This window comes from Equus przewalskii, chromosome 27 (genome assembly GCF_037783145.1).
Source record: "Equus przewalskii isolate Varuska chromosome 27, EquPr2, whole genome shotgun sequence".
Lineage (NCBI taxonomy): Eukaryota > Metazoa > Chordata > Mammalia > Perissodactyla > Equidae > Equus > Equus przewalskii.
In genome coordinates this window covers 38,776,337-38,799,889 of record NC_091857.1, presented here as the reverse complement: position 1 = coordinate 38,799,889, position 23,553 = coordinate 38,776,337, and the positions used below count along the sequence as shown (strand labels likewise).

The window sequence follows — 23,553 nt, the reverse complement described above, 5'->3', positions numbered from 1 at the left end:
TTTGTTGTCAGTGTCTCCACCTGCATATAAGCTCCATGAGGGAAGAACTCATCTCGTTCACTTCTGAGCCTCCAGTTCGTAGGAGGGGGCCGGGAGCTCGGTGAACACCTGTCGTAAATGAGCTGCCCCAGTGCTCCAAGCTGCAGCACCCCTGCCCGTGTCACGAGCCACCATGGGATGGGTGAGGCCCCTACACCGTGGGGATGGGTAAGGCCCTCTGCTGCCACGGGCGCAGGGAAAGCCCCTTCTCACCAGCAGGCTCTGCGGAGGGGCTGCTGAGCCCCAGCAGTGTAATTTGTGAGACAAAAGAAATAGTCTCTAGTCTCTACTCTCTTACCTAGTTAGAGGTTAAAAAAAAAAAAGTTCCAGGCCATTAACAAGCAGCAGATCAGAAAGTACAAACGTGAGTCTGTTTGTAGCGCTCACCACGGGACGCTGAAGCAGGAGTGGTCTGACTTGGGGACGGGATGTCTGGAAGGGCTCCCTAGAGAGTGGTTTCAGGCTGCATGTTGAGGGTCTGAATGTAACACATCAACCATTTAGATCACGATGAGATGAACTGGTGAAACTTTATGTAGTAGGCTACTTCGTATTTCTCAGTTTTTCTTTCCATAACTCAAAGAAATGGTATAACTGCAGCCTTTCCAAATTAAAACTCCCTCATAATGGATGTGCACATCTTGGCTTCTTCCATCAGCTCATCTGTTTCTGAATTACACTCTAGCAGCAGATTCCTCACTTCCCTCTTCCCAAAATCACTTGTCGACTTTTTCAACACGATACTTTAGACAACAGATCGCACACAGAGAGAAGTGGAAAAGGTGTTACTTAGCCCAGCTGGGAATTTGCTTCTTCTGTAAAATGCACTCGTGTAGCAGACGGGTCAGCTCTGATGTACATGTAGAGCCTGAATCACAACCAGATTAGTCCTGCTTCAACACATGTCAGAGTGCACTGAGGAGGAAGGTGGGCACGGATCTTAGTTCAGGGCCAGTCTTCCTCAGCAAAGAGAGGAGGATTGGCAACAGCTCAGGGCTAATCTTCCTCAAAAAAAAAAAAAAAAATTAAAAAAAATCCATTGAAATAAGCAGGTGTCAGTAGCCATAAAAGAAATACCACTGGCAAAGACAGAATTCTCAGAATGGTGCATCATCTCTTACATGGAGACAACACATAATTTTCAAATTTCAGATTCAGTGTAGGTTTAACTGATAAATTTGGCATAGCCCGGGAGAAAACACACAAGCTCAGGCACAGGGTTTGTAATCAGAGGGCTGGGATGTAAGCACCAAATACGGTACTTCCTAACTGACTGGCCTTCTCAGGGAAGGTATTCACATGCTTCTGGGCCACCGTTTCCTCCTCGATAAACTGGAACGTATACCCGTTTCCGAGAGTTTTACAGAGCACGTTAGCTGGCGCGTGGAAATGCGTGCTGGGCGCAGTAATACTCCGTGACTGAAGCCGTGAGGACTCTCGCTGGCTGTTGCGCTTCCTTCTGCCGTGCGGATTCTCACACACCTATGGCCCCATGGGATTTAGGCATCTTCTCTGAAAGATCTTTTTGAGAGTTACCTTCTGGTTTAGTTTCCGGGGAAAATTCAGTTTATAGGTAGTAAATTTTAAAGATGAGAGTTTGTGCCGTCAAATATGTTTTTGTGTACTGCGATAACACAGTGTGGGGAGGAGCAGAGGTGGGACTGTGAAGAGGAGGCGGTGGGCGCACACTGCCTGCTCCTACATGCCTTTGGAGGAGGATGGCCATGACCCCAAGGGAAACACGAAGCTACCAGATTTCCTCATGTTGTCACTGTCGTTATTGGACTTTCACCCTCACACGACGAGGAAAAAGATTGGAAGAAAAACACGAAAGTACCAGTGGGACCTGTAGGACAACATCAAGCTTGTCAGTAGAGTCTTGGAAGGAGAGTAGGGGAAGACACTAAAAAAATTTGAAGAAATCATGGCCCAAAATGTCCAGATTTGAGGTAAACTATAAACCTACAGATCCAAGGAGAGAAAACTACACCACAGCACCTCATAATCAAATGGCAGAAAACCAGCGGCAAAGAGAAACTGCTAAACACAACAAGGGGAAAGCACGCTGGGTAGAGAGGAACAGAGGTGAGAAGGGCAGCGGGCTCCTTGTCAGAGACCACGCGGGCGAGGACCCCAGGGCAGCACCGTGCAAGTCGTGACAGAAAACCCTGCACCCAGCAGGAAGGCCTTCCAGAAATAATGAGGACGGGACACCTGTCAGACAGCCCGAAGCCGAGGGAATGCTCTGTCAGCACACCTGCCCCTCAGGAAGTGTTCTCCCGGCGGAAGGAAAATGAGACCAGTTGGGTCTCGGAGGAAAGGGGAGCGCCAGCAACGTCAGATAGGTGGGTATTTTTCTTCATATCTTTTCAAAGACTTTAAAAGGTAGCTGTTTAAAGTGAAAATAATAAAAATGTATTTTGAGGTATTCAACATATGTACGACAACAATTGCCAAAGGATGGAAGGGGAAAATGGCGTGTGTGTAGGCTGCTCGCACGGCACGTAAGCAGTGTGATGTGTTTTGAAGGTAGACTGTGGAAAGTTAAACGTATGTATTTTATACCCTAGGGTAACACTAAAAGAAAAATTTAAAAATCAAAGAGGTACAGCCAATAATGGAGATAAAATGGAATCACAAAATAATGCTAAGTTAATCCAAAAGAAAGCAGACATTGAAGGGAAAAAAGAACAAGGAACAGATAAGACAAGTAGAAAACAAATAGCAGGAGGACAGATTTAAATCCACGTAAGTTAATAATCACATTAAATGCAAATGATCTGTAAATGGCTTGGGGTTCACAGGTTTGGATCCCGGATGTGGACCTACACACCACTCATCAAGCCATGCTGTGCTGGCATCCCACATACAAAATAGAGGAAGACTGGCACAGATGTGAGCTCAGGGACAGACTTCCTCAGGCAAAAAGAGGAATACTGGCAACAGATGTTAGCTCAAGGCCAATCTTCCTCACCAGAAAAAAAAAAAAGGTAGAGATTGTCAAATTAAAAGTACAAGACTTGGGCTGGCCCAGTCGCGTAGCGGTTAAGTGCGCACGTTCCACTTTGGCGGCCTGGGGTTCACCGGTTCGGATCCCAGGCGTGGACATGGCACCGCTTGGCACACCATGCTGTGGTATGCATCCCACATATAAAGTAGAGGAAGATGGGCACGGATGTTAGCTCAGGGCCAGTCTTCCTCCGCAAAAAGAGGAGGATTGGCAGCAGATGTTAGCTTAGGGCTAATCTTCCTCAAAAAAAAAAAAAACAACATAAAAGTACAAGACCTACCTGGTGGCACAGTGGTTAAGTTCGTGTGCTCCGCTTCTGTGGTCCAGGGTTTGCAGCTTCAGATCCCAAGTGCAGGTCTAGCACTGCTCATCAAGCCATATAGCAGCAGCATGCCAACAAAATAGAGGAAGACTGTCACAGATGCTAACTCAGGACCAATCTCCCTCACAAAAAAATAAAGAAACGTAAAAAAGAAAGAAAAATACAGGGCCTAACTGTATGCTGTTTACGAGAAAGCCACATTAAATATAAAGATGTGTAGGTTAGGGGCCGACCTGCTGGCACAGCAGTTAAGTTCGCATGTTCTGCTTCTCAGCGGCCTGGGGTTCACCGGTTTGGATCCCGGCTGTGGACATGGCACTGCTTGGCAAAAGCCATGCTGTGGCAGGTGTCCCATGTATAAAGTAGAGGAAGATGGGCATGGATGTTAGCTCAGGGCCAGTCTTCCTCAGCAAAAAGAGGAGGATTGGTGGCAGATGTTAGCTCAGGGCTAATCTTCCTCAAAAAAAAAACAAAACAAAAGACGTGTAGGTTAAAGGATGGAAATGTATTTTAAAATATTTTATATATATATCAATATTACATATGTAAAATGTTTACATATATATATGTATATAAAAAACATATACGAAAACTAGTTCAAGGAAAGCTGCAGTGGCTCTCCTGACATCAGGCAAAGTAGAATTCAGTGGAGGGATTATTGGCAGGGGTGAGTGAGGACATTTTGTAATGATGAGTCAATTCATTAAGAGAGCGTGACATTCTCAAATGTGTATGCACTTAGTGATAGAGCTTCAAAACACGTGGAGTGAAAACTGACAGAGCTGAACGGAAAAATGAACAAATCACAATGACGGTCAAGATTTTGACATCTCTCTCGATAGGAGATAGAACAGGCAGACAGAAAATCCGTCAGGATGGAGAAGACTGAACAACATCGCCAGCCCACTTGAGAGCAGCGGCGTCTGTAGAAGGCACCACCCAGAACAGTGGAATACACGTTCTTTCCAGGAGCGCCTGGGGCATTGACAAGACGCACCGCATTTTGGGCTGTAAAACAAGTCTCAATAAATTTAAAAGGATTGGAATCATACATGATATGTTTCCTGACCATAGTGGAATTAAATTAGAAGTCAATACTAGAAATCTAATTAAATTAGAAATCAAAATTAGAAAGATATCTGGAAATTCTCCAAATATTTGGAAATTAGGTAAGTCAATTTAAGTTAGAACATGTGCCATACAGCGTATTGAAGAGTAAGGTGGTGTCACAAAGTCAAATAAATGACTGGTCTCACCATTCTCTAAGAGTTAGAAACGCTTTATGTACTACATGATGTTGTATACTATATTAGTCATGCATAATAGATTATCCCTATATATGCAAAACGTAAAGATGCATAAGCATTCTCTTCATTGCAAATTAACCAGGGATCCTCACGCCGTCACCAGATACGACTGCAGACCCTGGAAGACTTGCGAAGTCTCTGTGCAGCAGGCTTCGCGCCCCACCATGCTCTGTGAAGGCTCCTGGCCTTACAACACCCTTCCAGAACTCCTCTCCTTAATTGCTGCCTCTCCCTCGGGCTTGCTCACTCCTCCCCCATCTTCCGCCGTTCACAACTCCCGGGATGCTCCCTCTGCTCTATCTACCCCTCGCCCTGCACACAGCCCCTCTCCCCGCAGCTCCACTGATTCTGCTTTTCCCCAGGAACCCAGGGACATGTAGACGTGAGATCTAATGGCCTTACTCAGTCCTCAGCCTCTTGATCTTGTTTTCTCTCCTCAGGCTCTTGAATGCCGCCCTGGCTCAGCTCAGCTCCTTTGCTGGAGCAGCTGTGAAGCCATCACAGGCTCTGCTTTCCCTTGCTGTAGCCTAACGGAGAGGACACGTCAAGGCTCAGCCTTCCCCACCTCAGTTCTGGGCACCAGCTGTGCCTGTAATTAGTAGGTGCTCACTAATGTTTAGGTAGTTAATGAATGAATCAATGAGTGAACACAAGAATGACTTGTTCCCCCAAAAGTCACCTGCCACTTCCCTGCGTGGGTGAGCAAAGCAGGGTTTGATTCTGGTTCCCTCCACTTGCTAGCACGGTGACTCCAGAAAAACCACTTTCTGAACGCCACTGTCCACTGTGACGGGGTGAACGAGGCCCACTCGGCATGCGGCTGTGAGGGTGAGTCCTGCGTGCACCGGGCCTGGGGCTCCTGCACACGCAAGTGCTCTGTAAACTGGCTGTGCAATGTGCGGTCCAGGGGACACAGGTTCTCCCAAGAACTTGTAAGTAACGCTGCCTTCTCAAAGTGCAATGAGGAAAGCCCAGATACTTAGAATGTACAAATTAGGGACCTAACTGAAAACAGATAAGTAGAGAGTTGTGGACCTTGTTGCCTCCTCCAGAGACCAGAGCAAAGTTCTTTCCTTCACCTGATGGAACACGGATGTGCCTCAGACTCCGGGTCTCTGCTGAGCAGCAAGCAGGGAACGGGACTCGGTGTCTGCCCTCACAGGGCACAGACAGTGTGGCTGTGGTGGTGGGCACCCCGGTGGGACCCTCTCCGCTTGACCGTGGCATGAGGTCACAGAGAGACAGTGTTGGGGAGCGTGCTGAGGACTGTCCAGGACGTGAGCCCCTCACTGGAGCCGAGTGCCATGCTGAGGGACGGGGCGACTCCCCAGGCGTCTGGGCTTATCTGCCTCTACACTCCACACATCCTTCCCTCTGCTCTGATTCCTGAGCTTTGGAGGCACCTTTGTGATGGGTAGTTTGGGTTGCTAGGGAGACAGAAACTTGGAAGAAGGTACCCTTGATGGGGACGAGAGCATCCCAGTCACCAGCAGTGACTGCCCCAAGGTCAAGTTCTGTGCTAGCCCCTTACTCCATAAACCTCAGTTTCTGTGAGTGAGCATGACCCGAGGCAGCCTTTCCTTGTCCAGATCATTCTGGGGCTGTAAAGGAGGGCGGAGGCCCAGACTATGGGCCCAGCAGGTCTCGTAGCAGACTGCCATCCCCAAACCTTCCCCTGGACAACATCACAGTCACTTCACTGTGCCCTTTCAACCTGCTATTCTGTTTAGCACCTAAATGTGACGAAAACAATCCTCCATCCTTTTATCAGTCTGTTGCCACACACTGGCTGACTCCTCTGAAGACACCGAGCACATCTAGAGTTGCATGTTTACCTTGAGAGTAACAGTTCTCAACACCTTTTTCTGAGTTAAAAAACCCTCAAAAATTCTGATAAATCCTCCGCTAACCCAACATAACTACCCCCCTCCCCCCACAAGATCCCAATTACAAGGCTGTGCCTCTTGGAGGAAGTCGGCAATCTGCTGGACAGATCCTGGTTCCCTGCTGGGAGAGGCCACCTCTCCTCAGCCCCTCGGGACTGCGGGAGCATGGCCAAGTGAGAGCTGCTTCGCCTTCTTTCCTGCTGGGGGTGGCAGAGGAGAGCCAGCAAGACGAGCCAGCAGACACAGAGCTCTCGCATCCTGCTCTAAGCCCTTCTACCCCCGGGCCTCAGGAGACCACGGGGATGCACAAGGGCGATGGAAGTGCGGGGGTGGTGTGAGGTCTTCCCTCCTCTTCCTCCCTTCTGGTGGGATTCACCATTACAAGTTCACCAAGGGCCCATGTGGCCAGAATGGGCTCCTGGTGGGGACAGTAGGGTGAAGTTTTGTCTGTGTAGTTTGGAAATTGCTGTTTATGGAGTGCTAACTGTGTACCAAGCATTTTGATAGACACTTTCACGTGGCTCCTCATTTAGTCTTTACAGTAACAATGTAGATGATTTAAATCTTCAGTTTATAGATGAGAAAATGAAGGCCCAGCAAGCCTTTAAGTAACTTTTCTAGGATGGCAGTGGTGAGTGACTCCAAATTGCTTGTCTCACCTCTGTATGACGCTGCTGTGCTCTGGCATGGAGATAAAGTCTTAGCCCATGTTTTAGCTTATGCATTTAATATATGCATTTTTTTTAAACAAAGGTAATTAACCAGATAATTAAGTGTGAGCATGTGTCAGCATGTGTGTGAGCGTGTGTCTGAGCTGTGCTTTAAGGAGCCAGGTAGTTGTCAGGAAATATGAGTTTGGTGTTTTCTTTGTGTCACTGTGAGCGCCTGTGTTGGAGAGATGTGGCATTGGGAGTCATTGCCTGTGACAACAGCTGTCGTAGGGCGTGTGGAGTTAGGGATGTCTCAGTGCCATGTCCTTGTCCTCTGGTCCTTAATTAGCCACAGCTTAGTTCTCAGAGTACTGTTTTGTTCTGTCCTTCCTTCCCCTCCCCAGTTGGGGTAGATGTGGGGTAGATGGAAACACCTGTCACCATCTAGGGAACTAGCGTCCCTTAACCCGTAGAGCTAACTGGATGGGGATGATGAGTGTGTATATGGAGAGGAGGTGAGCAAGGAGGGAGTTCTTGGACCTTCCTTCCTGTCAGAGGGAGGGTTGTGTGTGTCAGGGGCTTCTGTCTAGGGAACCTAGGTCAGCACACACCAGCTTTAGGGTAAAACATTTCAGGTCTCCTTGTGTTCAAAGAAGTGCAACTTACAAATTCCTAATCATCCTATTGAAATATGGTGACATCCTAACCTTTCAGTCTGGATTTTTCCACAAATCCGTGCAGATAGTAACAGGGAAGAGCGTTGCCTGCCGCTGGTGATGATCCGTCTTTGGCCAGCAGTAAATCCTCCATGCTGGTGCCTGGGCCTGGTGTGGGCACACGTGTGTTGAGTTGCACACCTTGTGGAGCCACTTATTTCTCAGTTGTTCAGCGTGGGGGTAATGTGGTTATTTAAGCCTAGCTGCAGGCCCTGTTCCAGTGCTGCTGCTGCTGCTGCTGACGGGTGTGACTGAGTGAGCTGCGTGCTTATTAGAGACGTTTGTCTGTGACGACGCCTGTGACTTGAGAGCTCAGAGCTGTGGAGGATGTCACTCAGGGAAGCTCTGTGGTTACCTGGTTAAAACTGCGTTCCCAGTTTATAGCTGTTAGTGGCTCTGTTAGCACAGCTTCTCCTCCCCTACGCTCCCCCTCCCCACTCCCAAGTGATTTAAATATTATGGACATTCACAAGAAATCTGTCTACTGTCTGGGAGGAACATTGTATGTGCAGTGATTCTGCGTCCATCCAAGCTCTTGGTAGGACTTGGTGAGGAGAAAATGGCTCCAAAATGTCAAGAGGGGACTAAATTGATAAAAATGTGGGAAAAACCCAAGCAGAATATGATTTCATTTGTTTTGATTTGCCTGGGCTTTAATAATGAAATAATGCTTTTTTAAAATGTTCGGTCCCATGTGTATGATTTTCAAAAACATGCAAAACTAATCTATAGTGATAGAAATCAGGACATCAGTTGCTTATGAGTAGAATTGACTGGAAGGGAGGGGGCATGAGGGAGCTTCATGGTGACGGAAATGTTCTGTATCTTGTTAGGATTATGTTTTCTATGGGTGTATACATTTGTCAAAACTTTTGAATTGTACATAGAAGATTTGTGCAGTTTACCCTGAGTAAATTTTAACCTCATTTTGACAAGACCATCCAAGAAACATACTTTTATTTACGTAATTTTACATTAAATGTAACTAATCCCTATCTACTGGTGTCAACTTTTTGACAGTTCAAGTGAAGGATAGAAGCTTTACCTTCCTTCATATAATCCCATTTCATCTAAAATTGTCTTAAATATTCCCTCTAAATACGTTGGGAACCATATGAGACACTAGAATAATTTTTACTTCAACCAACAAACATAATTTAGAGAAATCAAGAGAAGAATTGGAGTGTGTACGTACCCTTATTTTTATTCTTTCCTCCTTCTTGATGTTCCAAGGTTCTTTCTTTTATCATTTCCTTTCTGTTTAGAGAACTTCCTTTAGCTATTCTCTCTTCTGTTTCTGCTTTTAGATTTGCAGAAAAGTTACGGAAATTGTATGGAATACCCCTCACCAAGCTTCCCCTAATGTTAACATCCTACATAACCGTAGAATAGTTTTTGAAACAGGAAATTAACATTGGTACACCTTTATTACCTAATCTTCAGCCCTAATTCAAGTTTTGCCAGTTTTCCCACTAATCTCCTTTTCCTGAAAACAGCTTTGAGATGTAATTCACGTACCATGAGATTCAACCATTTACAGTGTATAATTCAGTCGTTTTTAGTATATTCATAGAGTTGTGCAACCATGACCACCATCTAATTTTAGAATATATTTATCACCACCAATAGGAACCCCCCATACCCCTTAGCAGTCCCCATTCTCCTTTCCACTCAGCCCCGGGAAACCGCTCATCTGCTTTCTGTCTCTACTGATTTACCTATTCTGGGCAATTCATAAAATTGGAATTTTTATTTTAGGCTTTTGTGTCTGGCTTCTTTCATTTAGCGTGTTTTCAAGGATCATCCATGTTGTAGCATGTGTCACTACTTCATTCCTTCTCATTGCCAAATAAATATTCCATCGTATAGAATTACCACATTTTGTTTATCCATTTGTCACTTGATGGACTTTTGGGCTGTGTTATGAATTGTCAAATTAACACTTCTTAAGTGAAGCACAGGTTGCCGGATGGTGAGCTGCAGTTCAATAATAGCCCACAAGAAGAACTGAAAAAGAGAAGTTCATTACTCACAGGTCCTGGAGGAAGTACACAGCGTGCCTTGAGGGACCACACAGGGAGGTCAAGGCAGAGTGCAGACAGAGACAGGCCCCAGGGCACATGCGTTTTTGAGGGTCTGTTGGTGAAGTGCTTTGGGGTTCCCAGGCTACAGCTGAATTGGTCCATTCAAACCAAAAGACTGCAGTTTTGGTAAGCCCCATGGGGGTCTTATCTAAGGGGCACATAAGGGAAAGGCTCTGGGAGGCAGGGGAGATTGTTGATCACAAGGGCTATTGGAGAAATCACTTCAGAGACTTATATTTGCTTTGGACTCTGTGGGTGTTATTTAGGGCATGTGCTTGTGTCAGGGGCCAAGTGTCAGTTGAAGGTCCCTGCAGACCATTTGGCCAAACAAAATGGATGTCAAGGCAGCAATGCCATGGAGTAGGTGAGCTAAACTCTCGATAGGCTGTTACTGAATAATGCTGCTTTGAACATTTCTGTGCAGGTTTTTGTGTAGTCTAGCCATTCTTTTAGTGTAGATCTGCTGGCAACAGATTCTCTTAGTTTTTCTTCATCTGTCAATGTTTTGAACTCCCCTTCATTTCTGAAGGACATTTTCCCTGGGTGTAGGATTCTGGGTTGCCAGTTCTTTTCTTTGAACACATGGAAAATGTTGTGCCACTTCCTTCTGGCCTCCATGGTTTCTGATGAGAAATCCAGTATTGTTGAATTATTTTTCTCCCATAAGTGAGGTGTCATTTCTCTCTTGCTGCTTTTAAGATTTTTTTCTTTGTATTTAGTTTTCAGAAGTTTGGCTGTAATGTGTCTTGGTGTAGATTTCTTGAGGTCTATCCCACTTGGCTTTTGCTCAGCTTGTTGGATCTGTATGTTTCTGTCTTGCCAAAGAGCGTAAAATTTCAGCCATTATTTCTTAGAGTATTTTGCAGCCCTGCCAACTTTCTGTCTCTTTCCAGAACTGCAATGACATGAATGTTAGATCTTTTTTATAGTTCCACTGGACCCAGAAGCTCTGTTCATTTTATTTTTCAGTCTATTTTCTGTCATTCAGATTGGGTAATTTCTCTTGTCCCATTGTCCAGTTCACTGATTGTTTGCTCTGGCCCCTCCATTCTTCTCCACCAAGTTCTTCATTTCAGTTACTATATTTTTCAGTTCTAACATTTCATTTTGTTCTTCTTTGTATCTTCTCTTTGCTGAGACTTGCAGTTTTTTCATTTGTTTCCAGGAGGTTATTGTTGCTCATTGAAGAACCTTTTTTATGACTGCTGAAAAACCCTCCCCAGATAATTGTAACACCTGTGTCATCCCTGTGTTGGGGCAGGTGAATGCCTTTTCTCATTCAAGTTGCTACACCCATTTCCAAACCCAAAATTGAGCCATCTATTGGAATCTTTTCAGTCTCAAATAATAAGTTTTTCCATGATTATTTTAAAAGAGAAATTGTATAGTTATCACTCAGAATTTGCTAATCTGTGGCCCAAACAGACCCGAGTTCTGTGTTATCTCCTGCTTGTGCAGTTTGGGTGCATCACCCATTTGCCTTCCCTTCGTCTGTATTCTCTTCAAATGCTGTCACTGAGCTGACCGTGTTTCCTTCTGGTGACATCATCATGAAGTTATTCCCGGTGGCTGCATCCTTAACTACATTTGTCTCATTTATGACTTCCAGTGGCTCGTTTTATTTTACCCTCTTTTGAGGGCTTCATAGCTGTCTCTTCAGCTTGCCTAATTATTTTGTTCTGAAATGTCCTTATAATTTGTATTACGTCAACCTTAGCCACATAAAATACAATCTTTTAAGTCGTTCAGCAAATACTTATTGTATTGGGGATGGAATGATGAGCAAGACAGACAAGGTCATTGCTTTCCTGAAGCTTTTGAAGCCTAGTACCTGAGGATTACTGTAAATGCTCAATAAGAACATGATTACCTTTTGACCTTGTTCCCAAGACAGACATAGATGAAAAGAAATTAATCTTGTCAACTTGCTGTTTTCTTGTTTAACCTGAGAGGTGACTCAAGGGTCACAAGGATTTGTGAGCTTGTTTTACAGAAGAAAAAGAATACCTTCAAGGAAGTTAACGTCACCAAATAAGCAGTGCCCAGCTTCTGTTGACACCAGAAGTCAGATTGCCCAAGGGCTGATCTGGAGTGAAAGAAACGAAGATTACCCCTTTGTTTCTCCAAACTCCTCCTGCCAAGCCCCTAGCTCTGTAAAAGCCCCTGCTTTCTTCTCTGTTAAGGCGGATTTCAGAAAACCCATCCTCCTGCCTTCTTGTCTTGGCCATTAGAATAAACCTTTCTCCTTCTCCAAGCACTGATGTCTCAGTGATGGGCTCACTGCTTATCAGACACACAAACTTGAGATTAAGGTTTGGTACCACTTTGAGTCTAGTTGGGGAGGAGCGAAGATAACTTCATAGAATAAATGGTATGTAGAGAATTTAAATAGGGTGATGGGTGACAGAGTGAGTGGGTAGTAACTTTACACTGGGTGGGAAGGGACGAGCTCTCTGAGGAGATGATATTTAAGCTGAAATTTGATTATTTTGTAGACTTTCCACCTCTCTGTTTTCATTACCCTTCTGTTCTTGCATGTTGTACACTTCTTCCATTAGAGCCTGTTATGGGCTGAATTGTTGAAAATTCATATGTTAAAGCCCTAACCCTGAGTGTCTCCGAATGTGACTGTATTTGGAAATGGGGCCTTTAATGAGATAATTAAGTAAAAATGAGGCCGTTAGGTTGGATCCTAATCCAGTCTGACAGGTGTCCTTGCAAGAAGAGATTAGGACACACAGATGCTAGGGATGTGTGAATACAGAGAGCAGGCCATCTGCACGCAAGGAGAGAGGCCTCAGGGGAGCCAACCCTGCTGACCCCATGATCTTGAACCTTCAGCCTCCAGCACTATGGGAAAATAACTGCCTGTTGTGCAAGCTCCCCAGTCTGTGGCATTTGTTACGGCAGCCGAGCTAAGGCAGAGCCCTTAGCATGCTGACCACAGGTATGTTAAATTCCCTGTCTGATAATTCCAACATCTCTGTCTTATCTGAGTCTAGTTCTGTTGCTTGATTGGTCTCTTCAGACTTCATTTCTTTCCTTTTAGCATGCGTTGTAATTTTTGGTTGAAGGCTGGATATTATTTATTGGGTAACAGGAACTGAGATAAACAGGCGTCGGTGTGAGGTGTTATGTTAGTCTGGCAGGGGTTGGGCAGTATTGAATATAGGTTCCAGAGGCTTCATATTCCTCTGTCGTCCTTGCGCTTTCTCACCTGTTGCCTCTGAGTTTCCCTGACAACCCACCTTAGATGGAGCCTGCATCTTGCAGTCTCCCAGCTGTAATCCTCTGTGTTTATAGTTCCTGCTGTGTGTGCCGTGTCTGGTGATCCCTGTTAGTATGAGTTAAGGTGTGTGAGAGGAGGGCAAGTGTTCTGTCATCTTATGATTGAATCTCGGTCTTGTGGTGGCCTGTGTCTCTGGGCTCTAACCCTCACAAGTGTTTCTTAGCCCTCTCCCCTCCTTAGGTGAGTCAGGAACAGAAGAAGGGCCAAAGTGGGAGAATACCCTTCTCCTTGGGTGGGATAAGGCTTTGGTAAAGTCTTTTCTCCTGGAGAAATTCCCTTTGTTGTCGGAAGCACCCTGGCTGTATTGCATGATCTTCCTATCCCCTGCCGGAGCCGTGTGAGAACCTGATGGGGCTCTGGGAAGTCAAACTCAACTGTGGGGCCCCCCTAGACTGCAACCCCCAGGAGTTTCTTACGTTCATAGTAGGCCACGCCCAGCTTTCAACAATTTGTCAAAATGATCATTTATGTGTTCTATTAGTTTATGGCTCTAGTGACTTCTGTTCCAGGGAAGCTGATCTTGGCTGTGACTCTCTGGATTTACCTCTTTCTCTAGAATTTAGTGTGGCCATTACCTGAAACCTCAGTTCAATGATAGGTCCAAGAAAATATTTGATTTTTAGTTTGTTCTCCTTTTCTTGTTGTAAGGATGGGACTGACAATTTCCAAGCTCTTTACATGTTAAGACTGCTAAGCTGAGATTTGGAAGGATCAAAGTGTTTGGTGATTAGAGGAAGAGCATTCTGGGCAGAGTAGACATCTAGGACAAAAGGACTAAGCATATTTGGGAAACAGAGCAGGCCGATGTTACTGGTTCATGGTGAGGAGGGGCGAGTGATGTCCCATGAGCCTGGGGACGCAGCCTGGGCGAGGTCAGATGGGGCTTGGTCAAGGACCTGGGATTTCATCCCGGATGCCGTGAGGACCTGCTGGAGAGCAGGGAGGCGACATAATCTGATTTCCATTTACAAGGTTTCATTCTGACTGCAGTGTGGAAGATGGATAGGGATGGGAAGAGGAGAGAACGGAAGTACTAAATAAGAAAGCCACTGAGAAGGTGATTACTGTAGCCTAGGTGAGACAAGATAGCTTAGCTTGGGTGGTAGTTATGGATTTAGGGTGTGTTGGAAGTGGATTGGAGAGTCATCAGCAGATATGTGGAATTTGAAGCCATGGGAGTGGGTGAGGGGTCACCTAGGGAGAGTAAGTGCAGAGGGAAGCCCAGGACGGAGCCCTGGAGGACTCAAACGTCTAGAGGCCAGTTATAAGGAAGAGGATCTGGTGGAGGGGGACTGCTTTGGGAAACCAAGAAAAGAAAGTATGTCGAGGAGGAGGGCATGGTCAGCTGTGGCCAGAGAGGTCAGTTGAGATGAGAGTGGAACAGTGACAACATGGAGGTCATTGGTGACCTTGAGAGAAGCAGTCTCAGGGAGGGGGAGGTGATCGCAGCATGAGTCAGGCTGAAGGAAGCTATGTGAGGCAAAGCAGTGGCCACAACGACAGCCACATCCTTCAGGCAGAGTCTCTGGGAAGGGAAGCAAAAACTGGGCAGTAACTGGAGGCCAATTTGGGGTCAAGGAGTATGATTTCCTTGCCTTCTTCCCTCTTCTTTGAAGTGTGTAAGCTCAGGGCTCATGGAGCTGCTGGACAAATCCATGTTCCTGGGTGCCCAAGGAGGATTGTGCACAGCCTAAGACATGGCTGACGTGGCCTGGGCTATGGTCCAGAATCCACAGAGGTGGGTGCTCCGAGGTGGCTGGCGAGCCTGTAGGAGGGAGGAGTGCATGTGAGCGTGTGTCCTGAGACTTTCACCACAATCGGGAAGTGCCTGACAGGAAACCTTGATTACATTTGAAGTCCATTGGCATTATCAAAAATTTTATCAGCAAATGAAAAGGAAGATCTGTTGGATCCTTTAAATATAATTTCAACTCTTATACATTTTGGATGGTTGTACAGTGATAAACAGTTTGTACAATGGTTTATCACCTGCATATGTGAACAGATAGCATCATTTTGGTTGTGAAGAATTTGAAGAGGTCATTATTACCTGTTCTCAATTAGGAATTGTGTGAAGTCATTTGAAACATAAAATATAATGTGAAGAATTATGGTCACAGAAATAAGTTTCTCATTAAATTGGATAATATTTTGTTTGAAAAACACTTAACCAAACCAGATATACAAACGGCAAGAAAGCACACGAAAAGATGTGTCTTTTCAAATATTTTGCCTGTTTTTATTGGGTTGTTTGTTTTGTTATTATTGAGTTTTCAGAGATCTGTTTACATTCTGGATTCAGAGTTTCTTTTAATCAGATAGGTGTTTTGCAAATATTTTCTCCCAGTCCAGTGGGTTGTCTTTTCATTTCCTAACTGTATCTTTTGAAGAGGAGATTCTTTTAATTTTGATATAGTTTATCAATTTTTTTCTCACGTGGATTGTGCTTTTGGCCTTATACCTAAGAAATCTTTACCTAACTCAAGGTTGCAAAGATTTTCGCTTGTTTTCTTCTAGAAGTTTTATAGTTTTGTTTTTTACATTTAGATCTATTATCAACTTTTCTGTAATTTTTGTATGGATTGAAGTTCTTTGCTTTCCATGTGGGTGTTCAATTTTTCTAGCACTGTTTGTTGAAAAGGCTGTTCTTTCTTGATTGAATTGCATTTATACTTCTTTTGAGACTTAACCATGCTGTGGTCTGTTTCTGGGTTCTCTCATTCTGTTTCATTTATCGCTGTGTCTGTCCCTTCACTACTACCACGTTGTCTTGATAACTGTAAATCTTGAAATCTAGTACTCTGAGTCCTCCAGTGTTTTTCTTTTTGTAAATTATTTTGGCTGTCCTAATTCCTTTGCTTTTTTAAATAAATTTGAGAATCAGCTTGTTGATTTCTACAAAAAATCCTACTGGGATTTTGATTCAGATTGCATTGAATATATAGATAAATTTGGGGAGATTTGCCATCTTAACAATATTGGGTCCTCTCATCCATAAACATACTGTGTCTCTCCATTTAAGTTGTCTTTGATTTCTTATGTCAGTGTTTTGTGGCTTTTCAGCTTAGAAATCTTGCACGTATTTTGTAAAGATTTATATCTAAATGTTTCATGGTTTTGGTGCTATTATAAATGATAGTCTTTGAAAAATTTCATTTCCAATTTATCAATAATATAAGGATACAGTTGATCTTTGTATGTTCACCTTGTATCCTGTGACCTTGCTCAACTCAGTTACTTCTAGTAGCTTTGTTGTAGATTCTTTGGGATTTTCTCTGTAGACAGCATATCTTCTGCAAATAGGAACAGTTTAATCTCTTCCTTTCCAAACTATAAACCTTCCATTTCTTTTTCTTGCCTTGGGTTAGGATCTCCAGTATGATTTTGAGTAGGAGTGGTGAAAATGGACAGCCTTGCCTTGTACCTGATCTTAGGGGAGAGGCATTCAGTCTTGTACCATTAAGAACAACATTAGCTGCATGTTTTTTGTGGATGCCCTTTATCAAGTTCAAGATGTTCCTTTTTCCAGTTTGCTGATAGTTTTTATTATGAATCAGTGTTGAATTTTGTCAAAGGCTTTTTCTGCATATATTAAGGTGATCATTTAGTTTTTCTTCTTTAGTCCATTGTCATGGTAAGCAACATTAATTGATTTACAAATGTTGACCCAACCCTGTGTTCTACAGTAGATATCTGTTGTTTATGAAGTATTATCCTTTCTGTATATTACTGGATTCAACTTGCTAACAATTTGTTTAGGATTTTTCTGTCTATATTTATAAGAGATATTGGCCTTTTCTTTTAATATCTTGCCTAGTTTGGTATTAGGGTAATCCTGGACTCATAAAAAAAAGTTGAGGCTTATTCCCTCCTTTTCTGTTTTTGGAAGACTTGTGTAGAATTACCATTATTTCTTCTTTAAATGTTTGATAGGATTTGCCATGTTTGTCATGTATTTGTATGTATATATATATGTATGTGTATATATATATATATATTTTTTTTTAGTGGATTTTTGTGATTATGTCTTCCAAGGAATTTGATCCATTCCATTCAAGTTGTAAAATTTATGGGCACAAAGTTGTTGGTAATATTGTCTTATTATTCCTTTAATATCTGTAGGATCTATAGTGATGTTTCCTCTTTCATTCTTGATATTCGTAATTTGTGTCTGTCTTCTCTCTCTCTATTCTCTTTGTTTAATCTGGCTAGAGTTTTATCAACTTTATAGATTTTTTAAAAGGGGTCAGCTTTTTATTTTATTGATTTGTTCCTCGATTTGTTTTGAAGATTGGCACCTGAGCTAACATCTGTTTCCAGTCTCTTTTTTTTCCCCTTCTTCTCCTCCCTTGCCAAAGCCCCCCAGTACAGGGTTGAATATTCTAGCTGTAAGTCCTTCTGGTTGTGCTGGATCACTTCACTATGGGCCTTTCATTTTCCTTGCTGTGTCATTGTAATTTCTGATTGAATGTTGGACATTGTGTTGGAGGCAGTGGAGCAGAGGTCAGCAAACTTTCCCTGTAATGGGCCAGATAGTAAATATTTTGGACTTTGAGGGCCACATCATGGTTTCCGTTGCATATTATTTTTCTATTTTTTTCTTTTTAAACAGCCCTTTAAAATATAAAACCGCTCTTAATTCATAGCCTGTGCAGAAACAGGGCATGGGTTGCATTTGGCCCCTGGGCCATGGTCGACCAACCTGTGTACTCGAAAATGAGGTAGGTAGTGTTTACTCCTAAAAACAGCCATACCTCTTGTTCTGCTGAGCTGTTAGTGTCAGGGGCTGAGCTGGGTTAGGGTTTTGTTGTTGCTGTGGTTACCTTCATGCACCGCTGACTTCAAATTTCTCCCCTTTCCTTGTGCTGAGGGTGGGGGCTGAGCTGCCAGAGTGTCTTCCTCAGGTCCTGCTCCACCCTCCACTGTTGGCCTTCCCTTTGGCTCTGTGCCTCAGAGGAGTCTCCTTCTGTCCTGTGTTCCTCCCCCAGCTGTGGACTGCTCTTCTGGCCTCTGGGTGTTTGCTGGGCTGCTAGTGGAGGACAGAGGGGAGTTCTCTGTTGTTTTGGTTTAGCTCCTGTCTCCTGTGTCTGGGTGGTGGGCCTTCCCAGTGATGCTGTCCTGCTCCTGTGGCAGCCACACTCTGCCCTGTGTCTTTGGCAGGTGTTGTGCTAGAGGCAGTTTCCTTCCCCTCCCCTAAAGCAGGAAGAGGCTGATGGTCTGGGCCCAGGAAGGCCCTGCCTCACCCGGGTAGGCTCTGGGCGGCGGTTCCCACAGAGGGTTTGTTCAGTCCACTCTTTCAATCCACTTACTTCCTAAAAGGTTTTTTAAGTGTAGTGCTAAGAAAGAGGTACTGATTTGGAGTCTGGTTCCAATGACAATATGCAATTAAGAAGTGAATTAATGGCATGTTAAAGACTCACAGGAGGAAGAACTGGTAAGGGGAGTTGGGTCCATCCTGGTTAAGGGTCATAACTGTGTTGGGCTCTCGTTTCAGCCTAGCTGTTTTTAGTGGCTGCTACAGTATAGGCAGGGCTACCAGGTGCTGGAGCTGCAAGGAGCATTCGCATGGAACAAAATGGAATACCCTGTGAACATTGCAGCCTGTGACTTTGTGGGACTCAGTTCCCCTGAATAGAGGCCCTATCTGTATTTAGGCTCTGAGGGGTTTGCTGCACTTGGAGTGAAAATGAAGTAATACCTTTTAAAACAATCTGATAAGTGGACAGAATTAGAACAAACAGCATGAAAAGCCCTCATATTTTAGTTCAGCATTTTAAAATTACATGATTATGAGTAAGTTTTGAAGACAGGATGTTACTAAATAGTTGACAGTTGAGTTTTGTCATGCTGTTCTTATGAGCTCAGCTTTTACATCGCGAAGTGATGCTGTTTCTGCGTCAGCTCATAGTGTTCTAAACTGTCAAACCTGTCGTTCAGAGAGGGCAAGCACCCCCGAGGGCCAGATTCTGCCCCAGGATTCGTGTGGAAGGCTGTTCTAACCAGAAGCATTACCTCTTCCCCCAGATCCAGACGCAGAGGTGTGTCTCCATGTATTGCGACTTGTCCAGTCTGTGGTTCTGGAACCAGAAGTCTTCTCGAAGTCCGCCTCCGAGTTCCGGAGCTCCCTGCCCCTGCAGCGCATCGTGGCCATGTCCAAGAGCCGCAACCCCCACCTGCAGACTGTGGCCCAGGAGCTCCTGGAAGACCTCCGTGCCCTGCAGCATGATGTGTAGGGGCACTTGGCGTGTCCCTTCCCCTTCCCCAGGTCCCCACTTTGTATTCTGAAACCGTCACCGTGTGCCATATGTTATAGATGGCAAAATGTGATTGCCTAGAGATGGACCTCCCTCACTTCGTCCTGGAAGTGAACGTACTTTGGGTGGTTGGTTAATCTTGCCAAAGGGGAGCCTGAGAGAGACTCCTTCCTTCCAGAAAGGCCCGTGTCAGCTGTACCTGGAAGAGGGCCTTCTGAGAGCGGCTCCTGCTGCTCCGGAGACTTCCCCCGTAAGAATGGGAGATTAAATAACCATCTCCTCTGTTGGTCAGCATTTTCCTGAGACGCGCTTCTTTGACAAGTGATTCATTCTCTCTCTAGTAATTATAATGAGTGCCCCAAAATGCAGATGTACCTTTAAACCTTTTGGTGAACCTGCTATTTCAGATGACATTGGACATTTTAGTTCTTTATTTTTGTGGCTCTTTTATTTTTGAATAAAGGAAGTCAGAAGAGTCATTGATGTGCAACAACTATTGTTTTAGACATATCGTAAACTTGATACTAGGAAGTTGGCTATTACAGTGCATATGCTTGGTTTGTAGAAAAACTCGTTCCGTTCTTCTGGGTCCTTTGGCTGTAAACTCAGAAGTTCAGATTTTGTATCACAGATAACATGGAAAGATGCTCCTGGATTGGAGCACATGCATTTGGTTGAACTTCCTTACATGATGTACACGGTGTGTCCAGGGTCCCCTCACCACATATCTCCTTCTCATCTTCACCCAGCCTGCTGCAGAGAACAAAGGAGGAGACACTTCACTTCTCACAGATAGCATGACGTGTGAGGGCAGGAGTTCCGCCTCAGTCACTCCTTAAAGTCACGTGAGGGAACGTGTTCCCTCCTTTCTTCTATGCTGCTTCCCCCCGTGAGATGCTGCGGGTCCTTGGACTCCGGGCGTCCTGTAAGAGCGGGAACAAATGCAGGCCTGCCCTTCCAGGGGACTTATGAACTGTTTCTGCTGTGTTTGACATTTTCGAGTGACTTCATGTTTCTGTTAAGTAGGTTTTTATGTGCAGTTTATGGCTGAGGCCGAATGAAGGAGCTTAGGGGAAGGCACAGTTGCTTGGATTTCATGAGCCAACACATTGTGCAACACCAGTTACCAGAGCAGAGCAATGTTGTAAAAGGCACTTTAAAATTCAGGGAGGCAGAAGTTGGTCCATCTGTGCTGTGTGGTTCCATAGGTCCTGATTATTCGCTAATAAAATTGAGGATGTGTTTTTGTACTTTTTCTAGCCTGATGTTTTCTTTTTGGTTATTTGTTTGATAAGGTAACGGGAAATAGCTACTGTAATTAGTTTGTGCTGCCTCTAGAAATGCAGGGGTTTTTCCTGCCAAAGATGGGATCAGTGATATGTAGAGAGATATGAGACTGGACCAAGCCTGTGAATGTTGCCTAGTTTAGCTAATTAGTAGATGGATGTGATTAAGAAGGATAAGTTGTTTTCTCCTAATTTTGAAATGCTAAGGATAACAAGAGTTCTTATGAAAACTCCTTCAGGAAGAAACATGACCAATGCGTGTTTTGAAAGTGTATCACAGGAAAAGTGCTGAAGGCCAATTCTAAGGAGTGACCAGTCTTTCTAATGTTTCTCCTCTTCATATGAAGGTCAAGAGGAAAACATGGGTTCTTTAATTTTTTTGCATTGAGAGATCCAAAGAAAACTCAGTTTAAAAAGTATATGTAAAAGCATGTACTTGGCAGCATTTGAGGTCACTTATGAATTTTAAAATCAGAAACACAAGCAGTAAAATGGTACATATTTTTTTAAATTTAATTTTTAAAGAGTTCCTCTTACATTTATTAAGTTAAGGAACTCTTTTTCTCCATAGTGCCGTCAGTTTATATGTAAAGGCAGGAAACCTGCCAGGCCAGGTCCCATCTCTTTTCTGTGAAGTCCCAAGGAAGCAGATCCTTGTTAAGATGCAGGTCAAGCAGAACTTTGTGGCCGGCTTTGGATGCCCTGTGTTGCTCATGGCGTGAATTGGGATGAGCTTCATGCTGTAAGGGCTTCTTCTCATCCCAGATGTTTATATAGCCCCTTGGCTTTCACTTATTCCAGAAGATTTTAAATTTAATTAGAGTTCCAAGCATAGCCGTACAAGTCTGAGACTTGAAGAAAATCAGCCCAAGGCTGGAGGTCAGACCATGGGCAAGGAGGGGTTTTAATAAAAGTTGTGAATGTGCCCATTACATGGATTCTACCAAACCTGCCATTTGCTGCATTGCCATGACATTAATAAGAATGGAAAAGGTTGATAAATAGTTTTGTAGACTTACTGATTTCTGAGAAGTCCTGACGTTGAAGTTTGCTCTATTTCCTTCTGTGATGTAGAAGTTTAGACTGCCTTTTAAGGACTTCTCTAACCAGCGTATGATCTCGCGCATAGACCCTGATAGAGTGTGGGACACAGTCCAGGATTCAGCATTCTAGAGAGGGTGTGCCAGCTCAGACGGTGGAGCGAATGAGCCCGTTCAAAGGTCTTGGGGTACATTTCCAGTCCAGGCTCAGGTGGGGGTGGCAAAAGACAACTGGTACGCCTCCATCTTCACAGAGACTCGTCTTAAGGACCACGGCTGTCTCTCTGCTCTGAGAGTGTGCGCATTTAAATTTGTCTCCAAATGTAGAGTAAGATGTGGAATACGGAGTCCTTGGAATGTGTTAGTCGTGTTATAAAATGAAGACTCTTAGTGTCTGTTGTTTGTAATTCTTCAAGTTTTTTTAAATTGTGGTAAAATTTAAAACCATTTTTAAGTGTAGAATTCAGAGGCATTGTACATTCACAGTGCTGTGTAACCGTCACCACTGTCCATTTCCAGGAGGTTTTATCGCACCAAACAGAAAATGCGTAGCCATTAAACAGTAACTCCTCATTCCCAACTGCCCTCCCCCTAGTTGCTGCTATCCTCTGTTCTACTTCCGTCTCTGAATTTGACTACTCCACGCACCTCACGTAAGTGGAATCAAAATATTTGTGCTTTTGGGTCTGGCTTATTTCACTCAACATAATGCCTTCAAGGTTCATCCACGTTGTTGCAGGTGTCAGAACTTTAGTCCTCATATGGCTGTATGATACTCCATTGTATCTGTGAACCACACTTTGTTTATCCATTCCTCTGTTGATGGACACGGGTTGTTTCCAGCTTTTGGCCATCAGGGATAATGCTGCAGTGAATATTGATGTACAAGTATCTGGTTGAGTCACTGCTTTCAAGTCTTTTGGGTGTATACGTAAACGTGAAATTGCTGTATCGTATGGTAACTCTGTGTTTAACTATTAGAGGAACTGCCTCCTGTTTTCCAACAGCTGCACCATTTTACATTCCCACTGGTAGCAGTGCACGAGGGTGCCAGTTTCTCCACATCCTTGCCAACACTTGTTATTGTCTTTTTTTTTTATTATAGCCATCCTAATGGATGTGGAGTGGTATCTTATTGTGATTTTGATTCCCTAATCAAAACCCTAATGACAATGATATTGAGCATTTTTTAAAAAATTTATTTTTATTTTTATTTATTTGGGTACTTTTGAGGAAGACTGACCCTGAGCTAACATCCGTGCCCATCTTCCTCTACTTTATGTGTGGGACGCCCACCACAGCATGGCTTGCCAAGCAGTGCCGTGTGTGCACCGGGATCCGAACCGGTGAACCCCAGGCTGCCAAAGCGGAATGTGCACACTTAACCGCTGTGCTACTGGGCCGGCCCCTGAGCGTTTTTTCATGTACTTATTGGCCATTTGTGTATCTTCTTTGGAGAAATGTCTATTCAAGTCCTTTGCCCATTTTTGCACTGGCTTGTTTGCTCTTCTTCTTCTTTTTTTTTGGTGAAGAAAATTGCCCCTGAGCTAACATTTGTGCCAGTCTTCCTCCATTTTGTATGTGGGACACCACCACAGCATGGCTTGGTAAGTGGTGTGTAGGTCTGTGCCCAGAATTTGAACCTGCACACCCCCAGCTGCCGAAGCGGA

The 23,553-nt window shown here is 44.2% G+C and overlaps 1 protein-coding gene across 9 annotated transcripts in view; it reads left to right on the top strand.

The window, feature by feature from the left end:
* The window catches only part of HSF2BP (heat shock transcription factor 2 binding protein), a 107,916-nt gene extending 87,109 nt beyond the window's left edge, over window positions 1-20,807 (top strand). For all 9 annotated transcript variants that reach the window (XM_070597343.1, XM_070597339.1, XM_070597335.1 and 6 more), the window contains one exon: window positions 19,328-20,807. In XM_070597343.1, coding sequence (XP_070453444.1) covers window positions 19,328-19,536 — 209 coding nt within the window. In that variant the 3' untranslated portion in view covers window positions 19,537-20,807. The remainder of the gene's footprint in view (window positions 1-19,327) is intronic.
* Window positions 20,808-23,553: the final 2,746 nt, after the last annotated feature.